General features: G+C 33.6%; 1 protein-coding gene across 1 annotated transcript in view; it reads right to left on the reverse strand.

Moving 5' to 3' along the window:
• Positions 1 to 690: 690 nt before the first annotated feature.
• Positions 691 to 20,255, reverse strand: part of Cnbd1 (cyclic nucleotide binding domain containing 1) — a 222,064-nt gene continuing 202,499 nt past the window's right edge. Inside the window, exons 9-11 of the mRNA XM_013012406.1 lie at positions 11,485 to 11,594; positions 9,023 to 9,173; positions 691 to 809 (exon numbers count right to left, since the gene is read on the reverse strand). Of these exons, the coding sequence (XP_012867860.1) occupies positions 691 to 809; positions 9,023 to 9,173; positions 11,485 to 11,594 (380 nt within the window). The remainder of the gene's footprint in view (positions 810 to 9,022; positions 9,174 to 11,484; positions 11,595 to 20,255) is intronic.

A 20,255-nucleotide genomic window follows, 5' to 3' on the forward strand; every position in this document is an offset into this window, starting at 1 on the left:
ATTGTAACCCCTTTGTACATCACCTTTACAGTAAAGTAATTTTTTTAAAGATATATTTACAGCCATGTGCCAGTGGATAACTCTTGTAATCCTAGCTATTCAGTAGGCTGACATCTGAGGATCGCAGTTCAAAGCCAGCCAGGGCAAGAAAGTCTGTGAGACTCTTATCTTCAATTAACCACCAGAAAACTCAAAGCAGAACTGTGTCTCAAGTGGTAGAACACAAGTCTTGAGCTGAAGAGTTTGGGACAGCGCCTGGGCCCAGATTTCAAGCCCCACAACTGACAAAAAAAAAAGATAGATTGAAATTTTATATCATGTGCCTTTTAAATACCTTACTTGAAATGATAATGGGGGCTGGGAAGGTGGTTCAGTGGTAGAGTGCTTGCCTTGCATGCATTTGATTCTTGAGTACCACATAAGCAGAAAAAGCCGGAAGTGACACGGTGGCTCAAGTTGTAGAGCACTAGCCTTGAGCTGAAGATCTGAGGGACAGCGACCAGGCCCAGAGTTAGGGCTCACCACCGACCCCCCAAAAAATTATTACGGGATCATAATTATAAGTTCAATACATTAAAACAAGCAAATATTAAGAATTAATGCTATAAAAATTATTGATCTAAAAATATATCATGTCAACATAAGAGATATTCTATAAATTCTACTCTGATGAAACCTTAATATCAAAATTCAGTCTGACAGCTTTTCAAATTTTGTTACTGACATTCGGGGCAAATGATCTTTTTCAATATCACCTGTGTGGTTGGTGGCTTCACCTAAATCCATTTTGTTAATACCTCTATGATTCTCTGTCAGTACAAGTATTGAGGGTCATTTATCATCATCAGAAAAGTCTAGTTTCCAATAAAGCTTGCTTTCTTTTTCCTGAGAGAAAAACATGAGGTGATATTTAAACCTCTATTACAATTTTATTACTAGAATAATAAATTGACTCATTCTTGATAAAATATTTATGTTGTAATATATAGTATAATAAAGAATATAATTAAGATAAAAGAATGTAATTAAAATAAATATGTAATAAAATTGATTAAAGTAGTAGAAAGATAAGATATGAGAGGAACAAAAGCATATCTCATAAATTTATTTCAATAAAGAAAACCAAAAACTGTAGAGAAAGTTAGCATTGCTCTACCTGGGAGTCGAGGGAATAAATAGAAAATTTTATGTGATAGGCTATGTATGAAAAGAAGGCATAGCATTTCACAACCGTTAAACTTCAGGAAATCTAATGAAACTGTCAAATGTAGTTTACTAAGCAAAAACAATTAAGAACTTCCACACTGAAGCTTAGTGATATATAAATCTTTGATAATAAGGCCATCAGAGAATGAAAAATAGCTTTTGTAGGTGAAGTGTTAAGATAACTAAGGGCTCTTACTACATTGGCCTATTCTTCAATATCTCCTATATTTATAAAAAATATAGATTTTCTACCTATTTTGATAGGTAGAATAATAATATAAAAACTCTATTTTGGAGGCCCTCCAGCGAGTAATAAGCCAGAAAGCAACAGACTTCTGAAGTGTTGAAAATCAGTTATCTACAGTCAATTTTACATTTACTGTTTAACCAATGAAGAACCTGAAATGACTGAAAGCTTCTAAGATTGAATAGAACATATTTAACATATTTATCAACCTCACTGAACCCCAAGTGGGATTGAACAGAAAGGCATCTACTATTGGATATGTTTGTCAAAAGACAAAAACAAAATTTTAAATGCAGAATAAAGTGATTCATCACTGACAAGATTTATTATATTCAATATTTATGTAGTACAAATTTCATTGGAAACTAAGGAGTCCAGAAGGGAGGGGAGAGCTTCCTCAAGTTGTAGAAAGAAAAAAGATGGTAACTAAGACTTATTTTATTTAGCACACACAGTATTCAAAAGTGATGGAGAAATAAAGACAGCCCCGGATAGATAAAGACAGAGAGAATTTATCACCTGCGGAGTAAATCTGCCAAAAATAGGAAGCGCTTCATACTGAAAAGACAAGACAGTATGCAGTAATTTGATTCTACCAGAGAAAAATAGAATGCCAACAGAGGTAATTGCATAGGTAACTCTAAAAGACAATATAAATATATATTTTACCATTTTCAATCACAAAAAAGAAACAGGTCACCCAAATAATGTTTAACAATAGAAAGGTCACCTAAGATACCAATTCTTTATTCTTTTAGAGGTTGTTAACTGTATCAACATAGTGATACCTCCGTTGGAAGAAAATGCAGCTTTCTTGTTAAAAATAAATATGCATGCCTGAATATAGCCAAAACTTCTATAATTACACATCCAATAGGAGAATATAAATTGTTTACATAGGTAAATATATTTAAAGAAAATTTTAAACAATCTTCAATTAAATTATTGGTAAAGCATAGTCATTATAATATGGACCCTGTGGTAGATTGTGTTTGATTCCTAGTTCTATCTCTCAATAACTATAATATTAAGTCACTAAGAAAGAAAATGATGATGGAGTGGTACATCTGATATTTGACACATCTAGTTAGGACACATAATTCTGTTGAAGAATTTACACAGAATACAAACCTTAAACAAGACACTTCTATGACTGAGATAAAATAAGATAAGCAATGTCACTCCATTTCTTTTCTAAGAACAAACATAAGGTCACTTTGCTATCTACAAATAACAAACACCCTATATTTGGCTACCATAATAGCTGCTACATCTTTATTGATTACAAATATATGTTCATCCTAATCTGCCCTTCAGATACACTGTTTTCTGATAGCGTCTAATCTAGAACAAATTCTGGCTTGCTTAGATTGTCCTTTCAGAACATTTAAGTAATATGCAAGTTGTAACTATGAACACTGGCTCACCTCCTGAGATGTAAAGAAATTATGGTTTAAGATGAGCTATGACAAAATGTTGATGATACCTCATCTCAAACAACAAATTGGTCATGATGATACATACCCCTTATCCCACTATTCAAGAAAAATAAATACAATCATTGTCATCCAGGCCAATGTGGACACAATATTGGAAAAATGTGTGTGTGGCTCCAGTGGTAGAGCATCTGCCAGACTTTGGCCTGACTTAAAACCCACCTACTGAAAAATAAACAACTGAGGCCTGGCGCTGGTGGCTCACTGTAATCCTAGCTACTCAGGAGGCTGAGATCTGAGGATCACGGTTCAAAGCCATCCTGGGCAGGAGAGAGCTTGAGACTCCTATCTCCAATAAACCACCAGAAAACCGGAAGTGGCGCTGTAGTTCAAGTGGTAGAGCGCTCACCTTGAGCTGAAGAGCTGAGGGACAGCGCCCACGCCCAGAGTTCAAGCCCCACAGCCGACAAAAAAATAAAAAATAAAAAAATAAATAGACAACTGCACATCTTATATAATGGATTCTTTTTCTAATGTCCTTGTATGGAGACACACTGTGGTTCCTCATGGAGTGTCTTCTCTTTCCCTACAGTAAGCAATAAAACCTCAGTCAACCATGGATATGTTCCTCCAAGTGTTTAGATAGAAGCCTACAGATATTAACCTTTCTGTGTCATAGTTTCCTAATCTATAAAAGAGAGATGTTTAGTGCACATTATCTCATAATACTGTGAATATTTGTTGAGCCAAAACATGTGAAACATATAAAACAGTTCTTTACCCATGGTAAATGGTCCCAGATGATAAAGATGATAATAGAATCAGATTGGAAATTAATGCAGTACAGCTCAGAACAAATCTGCTAATTTTCCAAAATAGATGTGAGAAGTGAATTTCCAAGTCCTTCACCCACATTGAAGGTACAAAAATATAGAAAAAGGAGGTCAATTGAGAACTTACGAAGAGAATTTTTAAAGAACCATACTGTGAACTGTGTCTTCCATCCATCCTGGTAGGGGCTGAATAAGGAAGCATCTCTTAATCACTTCATCAGAAAAAGGAGACTTACTATAAAATCATCTGAGGAGCTTTAAACACATATTCTCAGAAGTTAAATGGTCAAATCCACCTTGATTTGACTACCCTTTTAGAAGTATACAAAAGGTAAGAGACAGGATAGCTGACTGACGCTACACAGGTTATTTGGGAAATGTCTGCCCTCCCAAAGTTTTCAAGGGCATAAAATGTGAAAATAGAAAAACAGATACAGATTTTCCACTGTGGGCCAGAGAGATACTCATGAATGAGACAGAAGTGAATCCCCATGGAGTTTCCTGGAGATGGGCAACGAGATAGTGAAGTGGATGCATCAGCCCAGGAAATTTGAGATTATACACCATTCCTAGGAAGACAATTACAGATATTAAAACATTACCAATAAATGCTCCATCTCCTATATTAAGTGATTTCTGAAAACCTTTGCAATGATAGATATCTAACAGTAACAATCAAGATCATTTCCTTCCTCTTATTGCTTCTCTGCCATTCTATTCTTCCCCAACCCTCCCCATCTTGCCCTGAGAGATGGGACACCATATTTGTAATGATGCTGGAGGTCAGAGGTGCTGGCCTTCATCATGGGCAGTAGAATTCTGTCATCATAATGTTTGTGCCCTGATGTCACTCCGGTGATTATATTACATTACATGATAGGAAACTTTTAGTAGCAGATAGAATTAAGGATATTAACTGCCTAAACTGATTCAATTATTTCTTTAAAAGTAAATAGTTTCTTTAAAAGCAAAAGGAAATTTAGAAAAACTTAAAAGGTAGAAAAAAACAGTGGAAGGGATCCTTCAGTGCTGAGAGAGAGAGGACCAGAAGCCTATATTAACCAAGAGTGGCCGACAGTAACATATAGACAGAACCCAGGACCTCTCTTATACAGTTGTTAGCAATGTTTTTCCACTTTCAATTATTTGAAAGTGACTTTTTTCCAATCTTTGTATGAAATCTCTGGCTAATCAAAATTTTGATTTCAGCTGTGTGAGCCTAAGAACAGAAAAGAGTCAAACTTTCTAGATATCTGACCTATGAAATTTGAGATTACAAATAACTTATTTTAGCTTGCTAACTTTATGGTGATTTGTTTCAAAGCAAATGCAAACTAACACAAGCATGTAGAAGGGTCATCAATGTTAAATCAAGTTTAGATTTATTAATATCTCAATTGAGAATATTTGGCAGCTAAAATGATTCATGGTACATTTTATGGCTTAAAAGGGATCATAAAATGAATGTGCTGAGATTTTAAAGTGCAAAGGAAGTTTTCTAATAATAAAAAAGAACTTAAATGCCAATAAAATTCCTTTGTGCATGTTTTCTGTGAAATGTACTTGTTTAGGAAACTAGCTATTCACTGGATATCCAATGATTGCTTGTGGCATCTACAAACCCAAAAGTTATTAGCTTTAAAGTATTTATTAACTAGGAAATTAAAATTAATAAATTCGAATCTTTTAATCTAGCTATGTCAAAATGGTGTGATGTTATTTTCACCAATAGAAAAGTGAATTTATTGATGGATTAGCATGGTAGTGAGAATGTAGAACTTTTGAATTATGGAATATAAAACCCATCAAGGATTATATTTTTATAAGTTTTTTTGTGATAATACTGTACAGAAGGGTTTCAGTTACATGAGCAAGATAATGAGTACATTTCTTATCAAGCATTAATGCCTCCTCTCAAGGATTATATTTTAAAGCAAAATATAAGATATATGGTGGAGCATCAGCACATTTGAGACGGGTAGCATGGTATTTGATATCATATCTTAAGAAATAAAACCAACTCTACCTTCAAACAAATATCCTGATAATAATTTCGTTATCCAAAATCCATAAATTGAACTGTTTTAATATTTTTGCTTTTGAATTAAATGAAAGTGAAATTCAAGCAAAAAGATTGACCTCTTACAAAATAAATCAGTCATTAAATTTCTGAGGTGCCATATATATGAATGCATGTATATAATGTATAATGTATACTAATATATGCATAAATAATATATTATATATTATTTTATATTTTAAATCAACTATAATAATATTACAGTGATTTCTGATTTGTTATCTTCAAATATATAAACTTGTGAAAATAAGTGATATATAGTATTTTATAAGACAAACTTAATTACTCCAAGTAATAATTACTTTAAAATGTCAATATGATATTCAACATGGTTGATTCTTTAAAATTTTATTTTATTGTTAAGATGCTGTGCAGAGGTTTTACAGTTATATAAGTAAGGTAATGAGTACATTTCTTGTTGAACATTGTTACCCCCTAATTTGTTTTTATCCTGCTATCAACAATAAAAAATATTTTCAATGTATTTGCAAAATAACTGAAGCAGAAATGAAGCAGAAAATAGCCTCATGTTATACAATCATGATTGTTAATAGTGAAAAACTTGGGTCTCAGCATCAAGAAGAGTATTGAAAGATTGAAAAGAAGGTCTTTTATTGGATTAGAATATGATTATCGTCACTGAAATGCCAAGTAGATTTAACTATAGTAAAAAAAATTCTCATACTTTATGCTTTTTAAAATTATGTTTAAAGTGGCGCTGTAGCTCAAGTGGTAGAGCGCTCGCCTTGAGTTGAAGAGCTGAGGGACAACGCCCAGGCCCAGAGTTCAAGCCCCACGACTGACAAAAAAAAAAAAATATGTTTAAGTAGTACTACAAAGGAGTTTCCATTTAACAACATAGTTTACGAATACAGTATCAATGTCACCACTTACCACATTTTCACTTTTTCCTCCCTTACCCACTCCTCTCACTCTTCTTAATTTTGTAGAATAAACACTGGATTCTTGATTGCATTCTCCTTCTCTCTCTTCTTCATTTGTCCACATCTTTCCCCTTGACCCCACCCACTCCAAACTCTTTCAGGTACCAGATTCCTGGTGTTTTATTTTACTCAACTTTGTCTAAGGAATTACACTGAGCTCTCCCTTGAATCTACCATATTTAAGTTGATCTATTTGTATGCACTTGTATTCCATTCAAAGAATTGACTCATAAATTTATAATCTGCCCTATTTCAGTTAATATATATATATATATATATACTTGCATACCAACTAACATATTTATACAATTTTGTATTCTTTTGCTCAAATGAACTGTTAAGAAGATACATGTCTTTGGACATTCAGACAGCCTTCCTGCTAAAACTGACCAGCTGATTTTGCTGGTTCACACTTTTAATTTGTGAGGAGAAGAACGGGATAACTTCATTCCAAGGCTTACACCGGCAGAAAGTTTCCCATTCAACCAATAAAAAGCTGGGCACAGTGGCTCATGCCTATCATCCAGCTATTCAGAAAGACTAAAATAAAAGTCAAAGTTCAGGCAGCCTGGGGAAAAAATACCAAATGATTCCAAAATAACAAAGCAAAGGGCTTTATGATATGGCCTAAGTAGAAGAGAATTTGCCTAGCAATAGGAGGCCCTGAGACAGAGAAAGAGAGAGGAACAGAAAGATAGAAACAAAGAGGAAGCAGAAAAAAAAAGAGAATGGAAGAAAGAAGAAAAAGAGAAGAAGGAGGAGGAGGAAAGTAATGATGACAAAAAAATGAAAGAGAAAAAAGAAAGGTGAAAAAGAAAGCGGTCTTCTAGGATGTCATGCGAGACAGCCTTACATTCTGCCAAGATACATGGACAGACAACACTGAGGTCCCCTGAGGATTGAAATCGAAGAAGAAAACTGGAGAGCTGAATTCTCTGCTTCATCAGAAGCAAAATGGCCCCATTTCTTCTGCAGTCGGATATTGGTTCTCAGGCCTTCAGTAGGCAGCACCTTGCCAGGTTCCACATCACTGGCCTCAAACTGAGTTGTAACATTAGTTCTCTTGGTTCTCAAGCTTTCACATTTGGGCTAATTCTACCACTGGCTTTCTGATTCCCCAGGTTGAATAGGGCATTGTGGATCTTCAGTACCACATATCACAAAAACAATTTTGCATAAACAAGTTCCCATTGTGAATTTCCTCTTACATATTTACATAAATCCAACTGCGTCTATTTCTCTCAAGCACTATTAATAACAGTAAAATGTTGATTTACATAAAAGTCCACAGTGCATTTGTTCTGTTCCAGTTAGTGTAATTACTATAAGAAAAGAAAACATGACCTCTATCAAGTGAGAATATTATCATTTTAATTGGTAGTTAGTAATTATTTTAAGTGTTATTTACCTGGGAGGAAGTTTGTACTTGAATGTCATAGGAGAGAATATTAACAAATTTTGTTTGGATTTTATACTTGAAATGTAGACACATGAATTTAAAATGTTCTTTTTATTTTGAATCAGGACTTGGAAAATATAGGTTACACAACCTTTAAGAGATGTACATTATATTTCACACTGATTACAAGAATATTTGATCAAGTACATAATAAGAAAATCTTTTCAATTACGCTTATTTAAAAATACCTCTTGCTCAGGTTGATTTCCACACATTTCTCCGATTTTATCCTGTACCCAATCTCAACATCCTTTCTTAAGTTTTAGTGTACAATATCCCATTTTGTTTTGTAACCACTACTGATGTCTCCTGAGACTCAATTGCATATCTATTTTCATATTTATCCCATTTGGACAGTCAAACACTAGTGAAGGCATAATTACATATTTATTGTTATGAAAGTTTTAAATTTGAAGAAAAACCTTAAAAGCTATAAACAACAGGTTTTGCTATGTTTTATCTTTGTTTTAAATTGAGAAAAGTATATGCTTAAACTGAACCAAAAATAAAAGCAATAATTTTAGGAATTGAGAACAAAAAGATAGGATGAGAAAGTTTTTTTTCAACAATGACTTGGAAATTAACAAAGGTATTTCAAATCCTTTCAAAATGCTTATAATATGCTCAAAAGTATCATAATTGAATCCAAATATTATACAAAGCTGAAAGTTAGCTAGCTAGCTAGATAAGGAGCTATTATCTCTGTACATATATATGCATAAGCTTGGATGCCCCAAATCAACTGTTAACTACCTCTTTCATTATCAAAAGTTCATTCAATAAAATGGTGTCATAATTGAAAGCCTATATATTTTACCAAATATGTCTTCATCTTCAATGATTGCCATCTCTACCTCTGTTCCAGTAATAATTGTGCATGTAACAGGAACTTGGAGAAGAATGCTAATCTCACCAAAGGACTCCTTCTCATTTAGTCTACCCACATAAATGAGCTTTCGAATTTTTTTCTGCAAAATATAGACATAATTGTTGCTCACTGTTGGCATAAAATAGTTATCATGAGAAACTTAGTCATAAGCCACATTTTACAGTAAATTTGCAATTTCACTCAAATCAGAAAGCAAAATTCCTATACATGGGTTCATATTAGAATAATTGTATGTTCAGGGCTGATGCTAAATGATAATTCCAGCATTGTCAGTTATACCCAAATAAACTTATCTGATCAATTAAAATGTCTCATAAATACTGAGGTAGATCAATTTGTTTAGGTTTTAGATATGACTTTGTAATCAGAGCTTAGTTTAGCATAATGTTTCTTTCTTTTTTACCTCAGCCTCTGATGCAAGGCACAGATACTAGACTAAAAGGAAAGATGTGGAAGGTGTCATGCCAGAGGTGTTGAGAATAATGGAGAGAGACTTTCTATTCCCTAACACAAATGGGGTGGTGTCATTCTTTCTGATAGAAACATAGAATTCCATAATACATATATGTATGTATATATACATACATATATACATAATGCATATATGCATACATGCATATATTCATCTACTGAGGGGCATCTGGGTTGGTTCCATATCAGATTAAGTGAAGTAAGCCAGACCCAAAGAAACACAGGTCCCTTGGTTTTCCTTATTGTCAATAATCTTAGCAGACCTAATAGCTCAACAGCTATGTACATATAACTATATAAGTTGATGCTAAGTAAATTGAACTCCAAGACATAGACACAGACATTTATTTCTTTGTTGTTGTTTTTAATGTACTATGTGATTTATTGTTTCTTTTTTTCTTTTTTATTGTGAAAATACTGTACAGAGGGGTTACAATTACATGGGCATGATAATGAATATATTTCTTATCAAGCATTGTAGCCTCCTCCTTTGTTTCCCCTTCCCATCTCTTCCCATCCTACCTCCACCCCCCAATCCTCCCTGCCCCCACCATGTTCTTCCCCCTATGGTATACCTAGTATTGTATATATGTTTATTTGAATTAGGAAAGAGAAGGGGAACAAAAAATGGTGAGACAAAGGATAAGAGGGGAACCAATGGATTAGGGTAGAACCAATGCAACAGTGGCATACACAAGACAATATGTTGGAAATGATCTGTACAACTTTGAGGGGATTTGGGAAGGAAAATGGGAGAAAAATGAGGGAAGGCGTAACAAGTTTGACACAAAATGTACTTATTTATTCTTATGTAACTATAACCCCTATGTACATCACCTGGACAACAACAAAAATATATCTATAAAAATAATGGAGAGAGGAGGGATTCTCCACTGCATCTCCTGTTTCAATTACAAAAAAAAAATTTAAAAAGAAAAGTGAGATTGATTTAACAAACCAGAAATTTAATTTCAAATTAGACAATGTTTATAGAAGAGCCTACCAAATTTTTATTTCATGTGGCTCTTGAAGAAAAGTTGAGATCTCAAGTTATCTTTTCTGGTAGAGCCAATCGGTACTTAAATGACAGTGATGAGGTTAGCAATAAAGATATAAAAACTAAAGGCATGAGGATAGAGAGCTCACAGGAATTTATAATAAGAGGTGAATATATAGTCTTCATCCTAGAATGGAGGTTTCATTATTTGCAATGTCTATGAATGTCAAAATTCTATGCTGACTTTATCTTTATGCTGAATAGTAAGCAGAGTGTTAGTCTGTTCACACATTTATTGAAGACTGTGTGATCAAGAAGAAATAGTCCTTATTCTTCTATGATTATACATTAGCTGTTCATAAACATGGTATGAAATGGAATGTGCTCATTTTGTTCAACCTACCAGCAAGGTTCATCCATTCCTCTCACAGTTCCTTATTGCTTGTTGGTGGCACGCAACAGAATATTACAAAATCTATTCCACTCTCAGAAGATATGTGAGCCATTTCTAGCAATTGTTTTATATCTTTGCATAGATATATATTGTCATTCTTGTTGAATAAATACCCGGAGTGAAATTGTTTGCTCATATAGCAAGGTATAACTTAGCTAGACTATTATAATTGTGGCTATACTTTGCTATAATTTTAACCTATATTTATCCAACAATTAAAAATGTTAATAATTTTAATATGCTTATTATTCATTTCTATACTGATAACTCAACATTTTACTCCTTATCTTACATATTATCTTACAAGTCAATATACATATACCAACAAAATAAATGGTCAAATAACTGAACTGAAATTTCATCAAAGAAACAAAGCAGCATTCATTATATCTGAGAAAAGATATTATACATCCTTGACTTGTTAGAATAGATTAATTATGAAGAAACATACATAAATTTAAAACTTACCACTTTGTTTAATGGTTGTTTTACTAGTCCCACGATGCTTCTATAAACATTACAATACCCATAATTAATAAATGCCATAAAGGAAATGACTTCTCCACTTTCCACTATCACTGAAAGAAAGATAAATCATTATTTGTATTTTGATTCTTTTCTGAGATTTTATTTTAGATATTGTGACAGTAAATATTCTGACTTAATTCAATAACCAATCATTGTCAATTTCATAATAGGCATGGATTTATGTAATAGTTGCTTGGTATATAATTTTTACTTTTGTTTTATATTTTCTTTATCTATTATTTTATACTAATTTTTATATATAATTTTATTCTATAGCATATACTATATTGGGTATTGTATTTCAATCTGTAATATATAGAAATAAACATTGCAAGGCCCTGGCAGTAATTATATTAATGTGCTAGTAATTGTCTAGTGGGGGAAGAGAAAACAGAGTTTGAGAAAAGGAAGGGAAAAATGGAAATACTGGGAAAGAGGGAGAAAGGGATAACACTGCTGGAAAAGAAATGTACTCAATACCTGATTTAGGTGACTGTAACCCTTCTGTACCTCACCTCTACAATATAATTTTTTTAATATGGCCAAGCCACCACATGAAAAAAATAGTCAAGAAGGGCACAGAGCTTTTTTCCAATTCTTATGAATTACAAAAAGATATAGTCGAACACTAAACCCAGTGGTCTGAATTCTCAGACCTGAGCTCTTATAAAACTTTCCATAAAGGTCAAATACTACTACACAAATCATATACAATATCACAAAGAACAAAAGCCTTAGCAAAGATTTTTTTTCAATCAGATTAACAATGGAAAAGCCAAACCACTGCAACCAACTCTATGAGGGAATTTCATTCCTTCGTGGGAACATTTGCTACCTGAATAGTTGCATATGTTCTTTATGAAAATCATAATTTCAATGAGCACAGTACTGCAAATCTTTTCTTATTCAGCAACCATTTTATTTACTAGCACAGAACAAAAATATGTACCTTCACATTTAATAAAATAAGAAAATTATCCAGATCTTCAAACATGCAAAGCAGGCATTTCAATATATACTCCTGCCTTTTTTGTTTTAACATTTTTAAAGTCCATTTTGTACTAACAAATCTAGTAAAAAGATACTTTTGAATGAATACTGTTTCTTGTCCAAGAACATTATGCTTCAAGCATTGCCTTTTATAGAACTCATTGTTAATGTTTGTTTTATATATTTGTTCAATTTTGTTTCTAGATATTTAATATTTGCGAATGCTATTATATATTTAATCTTTTCTTCCTTCAAGTTTTATAGTTATTACAAAAACACATTTTTAAACACAAATATTGCAATTTGTTCCCAAGTCTTTATTTCCTAATAATTTTCTCACTAACTTTCCACAAAGGTTCCATGTATTTCAAAATAATGAGACAATGAATGATGTTTTTGCCTCTCCTTTAATAATTTCAATTTGTTTCTTGTATTAATTTGACTAGGAATACTAGCAAGCTCATCATCAAAATGACAATGCTTCTGGTCTTTTCTATAACTGGCATCTCTTTTGGAGATATGAGTCATTTTACATGTTTGAAGGTTTACATCTATTCATATTTGCTTAAGAATGTATGTCAGAGGTATATGTTTACTTTCTTCAATGTTTCAAGTTAACAAAAAGAAGATGGTATTTTCCTTCATTTGCACTGTACTGAAATACAGCAACATCTTGTTTTGAATTGAAGTAGCTCATCAAATTTATACTGGTATGGGGTTCTTAAAAGCAATACCACATTACATTTCCCAATATTATTTTTGAGGTTTCTACATTGATATTCACATCTGAGATCAGTTCATAGTCTTTTTGGTATTATCATTGTCAGTATTAGAGTCCATGTCATAATGAATTTTGAAAGAGCATCGGTATCAGCCTGTTCTTTGCAATTTGATCAAATTAAGCAATTTTAGAGCTATTAAAATATTATACGATTATTTCAGTATCCTCCTGGTGCTTAGAAAGGAACTCTTCATTATTCTAAAAGAGGTTATTCTGCTCTCATTTTCAAAATAGGTAAAATCAAGAAATTAAACTCAGCCAGACATTGGTGTCTCCGACCTGCTATACCAGTTACTTTACAGGTGGAAATCAGGAAGAATATGGTTTGAGGTGAGCTAGACCCCACTACAACAGAAAAATATGACCATGTTTGTGAACACTTCTGCTTCAAGGTGTAGTGGGATACATAAATAGGAGGATCAAATCCTGGTCAGCTTGGGCAAAAAGTGTCCATAGCAAAAGTGGCTCAAAAGTGGAGAGCCTGCTTAACAAGCTGGAGGCCTTCAATTCAAACTCAAGTGCTACCAAAATGGCGAGTTAAAACTAGCTTAAATTGGCTGCTGGTTGCTCATGCTTGTTATCCTAGCTACTCACATGCTGATATCTAAGAACTGTGGGTCAAAACCAGGTCAAACAGGAAAGTATGTGAGATTCTTATTTCTAACTAACCACCAAAAAACTGGAAGAGGAGCTGTAGCCCAAACAATTGAGCATTAGCCTTGAGAGAAACAAAGCAAAAAGAAAAGTTCTGGGACCTGAGTTCAAGTCCCAAGACTGGCACACACTAAAAAGAAATAAAATAAAAATAAAGTAAAAGAAGAACATAGATTTAAATCTGAGTGTTTAAAATGGGGTTATAGATATGTTTGCCTTAGTATATTATTGTTCAAATTATTTGTGTTAGTAATATATTTCTATGTCCTCATATTAAAAGAATGTCATGATTTAAGACAAATTGCAAGTTTTTCACAACCTAATGTTATTTGTATAGCATTTTATCCTTTCAAGAACTAGTAATTTTAAAAGGTGCCATTTTTTTTAATCTACTAAAGAAACATAAGAACAAACACTACAGAGCAAATCTCCCTGAGATACATCATCACCTCCTTTTCTTCTCAGGTAACCCACATTACAAACTGATGCTCAGCAGTTGAGGTAGTTTTTCTAAGTGATAGGCTGTGGTTCTCATGCACAAAAACTATTGATGGATCCCTTATCATTGAAAAACTGATCTAAGTCATGTACCTCATATATCTTCTCTTTGGAACTATGTTTTAAGTATTTGAGAAATGGCCTGAATAAATAAGAGAGCAAAATACTTCTTGAGCAGACCAGCTTAATCTTATAAACAAATCTCTCGGTGCAAAATGCTTGAATAATTATCACTACATTTTTCAGACACTTGTCACTTATTCTTGGGCAGCAATCAAAATTTTATTTATATTTTTCTTTCTATGGTAAATATTATCTCCAGATTAAGTTCTAATAATATTTTCTAAAATAATATTTGTCAAACAAATGCAAGTAGATTAATATTCATCTAGGATGTGTATAGAGCAGGGAACCTTCTCAAGTTTTCTATCACTGTCATTTCTAAAATAGGCATTAGGTAAATACTATTTTAATATAGAGGCTTGCCAAGCTTTCTGGGTAAAGAATGACTTAATGTTAAAATAAACATCAGAAAGTGATACTACTTTCAGAAAAAATATGATCAAAAACTAAATAATGAAAATGATTTTTGAAGTATGATCTTTGAGAGCTTTAAGCAGCACAACTTTAACACATAAATCTTAAAATTATGCAAATGTATAAATTATCTCTGAACAAATGCTAATCTTATAGCTGCATGAGTCTCCCTAAGATTTTCCTAAAAGTTCTAGAAAGGTTCAGTATCTAAAAACAACAAAAGAGAGTCACAGATCTTTGACATGGCTGCCCTCTACTGACCCAAGATTTGTCACATTTAATAAAGTAATTGTATAGAATATTATTATCTAAACATTTCTAGTCTTGTAAAATGTTTAATCTAATCAAAGTACTCAGGTAACATTATTTCTATGCTTGAAAGGAGCCTATAACATTATTTAAAATAACTACTTGTGTGACTGGTAATAAAATGGAAAAATGCAAAAATTGTACATAGGAAATATACTAATGTAAAAATGATAGAAAAATCGATCAACCCAAGCAGAGATATGCTGTGATTTTGCCACTAACTCAAAGCTTCTGAATAAATAGTCGTTTGGGTTCCAGAATGTATAGAAATGCCATTATTAGAAATTCAGAAGTAGGCCCGGCGCCGGTGGCTCATGCCTGTAATCCTAGCTACTCAGGAGGCTAAGATCTGAGGATAGCAGTTCAAAGCCAACCCGGGCAGGAAAGTCCATGAGACTCCTATCTCCAATAAACCACTCAGAAAATCAGAAGTGTCGCTGCGGCTCAAGCGGTAGAGTGCTCGCCTGAGATGAAGAGGACAGGGACAGCACCCAAGCCCAGAGTTCAAGCCCCATGACCGACCAAAAAACAAGAAACTCAGAAGTAGCAAAAACTCGTCATGTGAAGAGAGAGAAGAAAGGGGTAACATTGTCCAAAAAGACATGGACTTCTTATTTGATTTATGAAACCAGAACCCCTCTGTACATCATTACAATAACATAAATAAATACATACATACATACATACATACTGTGGCTTGTCCCATGACAGAAATGGTATACATGTAACCCACACACAATCCTGACAGCTGAAAGGGAGCAAAATTGCCACCTTGAGCAAGGCAGCATCATGTTCAAAATAGATTTTTTTTTCTTAAACCACTCATATAGTGCTTTAAGGAGAAAGAAAACAGTAAGGGAGAAATATAGTTTAAGAAGATAAGAATTTATTCTAGTTATTGGTCAATCCAATATTGATGTGTGGATGAGAGGAAGATGGAGAGGAAAGAATGAAAAGGAAGAAGAAAGAGAGAGATAAGGTGACTGGGAGAGAGAGAGAGACAGAGAGACAGGCACAGAGAGAGAGAGACAAGGAATTTTGCTTTGTAGAAACAATGGAAGCCTTCAAAGGTGTTTCTTAACATAAGAGTCTTGAACAGTATCCATTCTAGAGATTTGAGAAAATCCATGCCAGGGATTATATTTCCTGTCAGCATTGAAAGCAATCCCAAATAGATAGACACTGTAATGGTAGCTGCCTGTGAAACATGTAGAGGATAATCTGTCATTTACAGATGAATTCTACTAGCACAGGACTCAGTTTTTGGTTTCAGGAAATGATAGTTCTGATGAGGGATGGAGAAGCACAGATGGGTTGGGATTAAGATGAAACTATCACAATGAAAACAAACCATCACAATGAAAACAAACTATCACAATGAAAACAAAGAATATTCAGGTCCAAGAGAGGCAGTCTTCTTGTCAGTTCTGTTTTACGTAATTTTTAAAAGTGTTCTTTAAAGAACACTTTCATGAAGTATGTATTTTTGTTTTCTCCACATTTTGGTAGAGAAATACCCATGCTGGAGTTCAAAGAGAACTTCCTCATTTTCCAGGGATGGGCTGTGACCCAGCATCAACTAAGCAATAAATTCTATCCTCAGATAGAATGAGTTGTTAAGAGCATAAGTGTGACTTAAGCCTTGCAAGTAAGTCACAGTAGATTTTCCTGGAGCAATCAGGAGAAGATAATTATCACAGGGACTGCTGGCTATGAAGATAATGTAACTACACCTGTAGCATGGGAGAATTTGCTGGAGCCAACACAGAACAATGCAGAACCAGACAATGGAAAATAGACTTTGAGTGTGATTGAATCAACTCTTGAATCTAGACATTCCTGAAAGATAATTGGCAAAACTCAGTTACATAAACCAATAAATTATTTTACTTTTAATTGTTCTCTTGCTTTGTTGAATTTGATTTCTGTCACTAACAATGCAAAGATGTCTAATAGAACTTATTAAATTTAATGCCTATTAAGCCTACTTGGAATATCTTTTGTACATTCTGAACAGTGATGGTTTTAGCAAAAAAATTCTCTTAAAGATAAATTACATATTTTTATTTTTTTGTTGGTCATGGGGCTTGAACTCAAGACCAGGGTACGATCCCTTAGTTAGCTCAAGGTTAGCTCTCTATCACTTTGAGACTCAGCTACACTTGTATTTTCTGGTGATAAATCTGAGATAAGAGTTTCATGGACTTTTCTGCCCTGACTGGCTTCAAACAATGATCCTCAGAGCTAAGTGTCCTGAGTAGCTAGTATTGCAAGCATGAGCCAGCCACCACTACCCTGCCAAGGCATGAAATCTGAATCCTAGTAAAAATGTTTTATTTCTTGTACTTCCTTAAATTAATACTGGAATTGATAATATACAAAATATTTGAATCTCCAATCAGTGGATCCATATTCAAAGCTGACTTATTCCAACACTTTCTTGTTAGACCTACTCAAGATGCTTTCACTTATGGAAAAGAATACTTTTGTGTGTTCACTTTCACTCTAATGAATTAATTGAGCTTTAGACTTTAGAAATAAATAAAGAAAACCTCCATTCTATGTTACTCTTCTTTGTGTTCCACTCTTTAACATATATAGCTCAGAGAACCCTACATTCCTGACTACTTCTACTGTTAGGGCTCCATCTTCATCTAATCTCCATAGGGAAAACTTCCAGCTAGTAAACAATCCCAGGAAGACAAAGGATTCTGCTAAATCACTCTCACAGGTGGGAGGTGAAGATAGTGCAGCACAATGTTTGATACAAATTGGTTCATAATTGAATAGGTTGCCTTGTGTTTGCAGAGAACGAATTATGTTATAAACACATTTATTTGCTTATAAGCATAGTAAATAGTTATTATATCCTAATATGAAGTCAATATATCATAATACAGAAAAATTCAGTTAATACTCTCAAGCATCAACAATCAGCAACACTTGGGTTATAAATGTTTTATAAGATATTTATTATTACATATTTTACATTGTCTTTCTTGTGCTTGCTAAGAAAGCATGCTACCACTTGAACACTGACCTCAGGGTTTTCACTTTTGTTATTTTTCAGATAGGCTCTCAGACTTTTGTCCAGTCTATGACTATGATCCTCTTACTCTACTTATAAGCTTACAACAATACACATGGCTTGCGTTTGTTTTTGTGCCAATTCTGGTCCTATGACTTAAACTCAGGGTCTGGGTGCTATTCCTGAGCTGCTTTCCTCAAGGCTGATACCCTACCACTTGTGCCACAGCTCCATTTCCCAGCTTTCTTGGCAGTTAATTGGATGTAAGAGTCTCATGAACTTTTCTGCTTAGGTTGGCTTCTAACAGTAATCCTCAAATTTCAGCCCCCTCATTAGTTAAAGTCATGGGCACCTAGCTGCCCATTTGTTCTTTATAATAGGGTCTTGCTAATCTTCTTTTTCTTAAACCTGGTCTGGTCTTGAACCAGGAAATTCCTAATTCACAAGTAGCTTGAATTACGGGCAGTTAAGCATAATATAAATTATAGAGTTACAAAACTAAGTATTTGGAGAGTTCTTATAAATTTTTGCTAAAATTTACTTTTTTGGGGGGCGGGGTTGGTTGTGGGGCCTGAACTCTGGGCCTGGGTGCTGTCCCTCAGCAATTCAGCTCAAGGCAAACCACTGAGCCACCTTCCCAGCCCCTAAAATTTACTATTCACTGAACTAAATGACATGATAATCCATCATTTCTATTGATTAAAATATTTGTATATTTGGTTTAGTGAAAAAATGAAATTTATTTTCATATGTTTTGGTGTTAAAATGTCAGAAAATAGTGTTATGCCATCTTTTTTTCAAAAATAGGCAGAAATGCACTTTTAAAAGAAAAGAGAACATCAAAAGTTAAATGCAATAGTCAGAAATATAATTTTTTCATTAGAATGTGAAAGAGATGGTGGTAATTTGTGAGACTAAACAGACGTAGATGAAACTCTCACCTTATTAAGAGCTTCAGCATTTGCCTGTTTTGGCTCATGTAAATGTTTATTTACTCATGGGAAATTTTCATATTTTATTATTAAAATATGTTTAATTGTGTCCTATTTACTTCCAGGGGATTTGAATTAATTAAATAAATACTTAATTCATTTTAATTTAATTACACCTTAGGAGCTGAAATATATTTAAATCACTAGTGATTACTTTTTACTTTATATGACTATTTAGCATACGATTCATCTTATCCTACTATTAAACAGTGAGCTAAGTTCTGGGTGAGAAGTTAAATTATGCATTTTTGCAAACCATTCAAACCTGAATAAATAATTTGTCTAATTTTAAAATCAATTGGAAATGAAATCTATAGTTTCATACTGCATGACTTGTCAGTTTCTTATGGTTGGGACAACTGCAAACTAAAGGAATTAAAGAATAGAGAATGAGAAAGAGAAAGAGAGGAAGGAAGGAAAGAAGGAAGGAAGGAAGAGGGAGGGAGGGGGGAATGGGAAGGGGAAGGAAGGGAAGAAAGAAAGAAATTAAGAAATTAAGAAAGAAAGAATGAAAGAAAGGAAAGAGAAAGAAAGGAAGAAAGGAGAAAGAAAGTTTCTTCTCTCATGGTTTTACAGGTTCAATGTATGAAGATATTAATGAGCAGAATCTCTTTTCCTTTTCTAGATTCTTTTTTTTTTAATTGTGAAAATCCCGTACAGAGGGGTTACAATTACATGAGCAAGGTAATGAGTATATTTCTTATCAAGCATTGTAGCCTCCTCCTTTGTTTCCCCTTCCCATCCCTCCCATCTTTCCCACCCCCCAACCCACCACCCCTTGCCCCCCCCACCAAAGTTGTAAAGTTCGTTTTTCGAACATAATGTCTTGTACATCTCATTGTTGCAATGCGTCCACATGTATCCCTATTTAAACAACTCGTTTTTTCCCTTTCCTTCCACAAAGTATACCAGCACCTCTTTT

This window comes from Dipodomys ordii, unplaced genomic scaffold, assembly GCF_000151885.1.
Source record: "Dipodomys ordii isolate 6190 unplaced genomic scaffold, Dord_2.0 Scaffold17, whole genome shotgun sequence".
NCBI lineage: Eukaryota > Metazoa > Chordata > Mammalia > Rodentia > Heteromyidae > Dipodomys > Dipodomys ordii.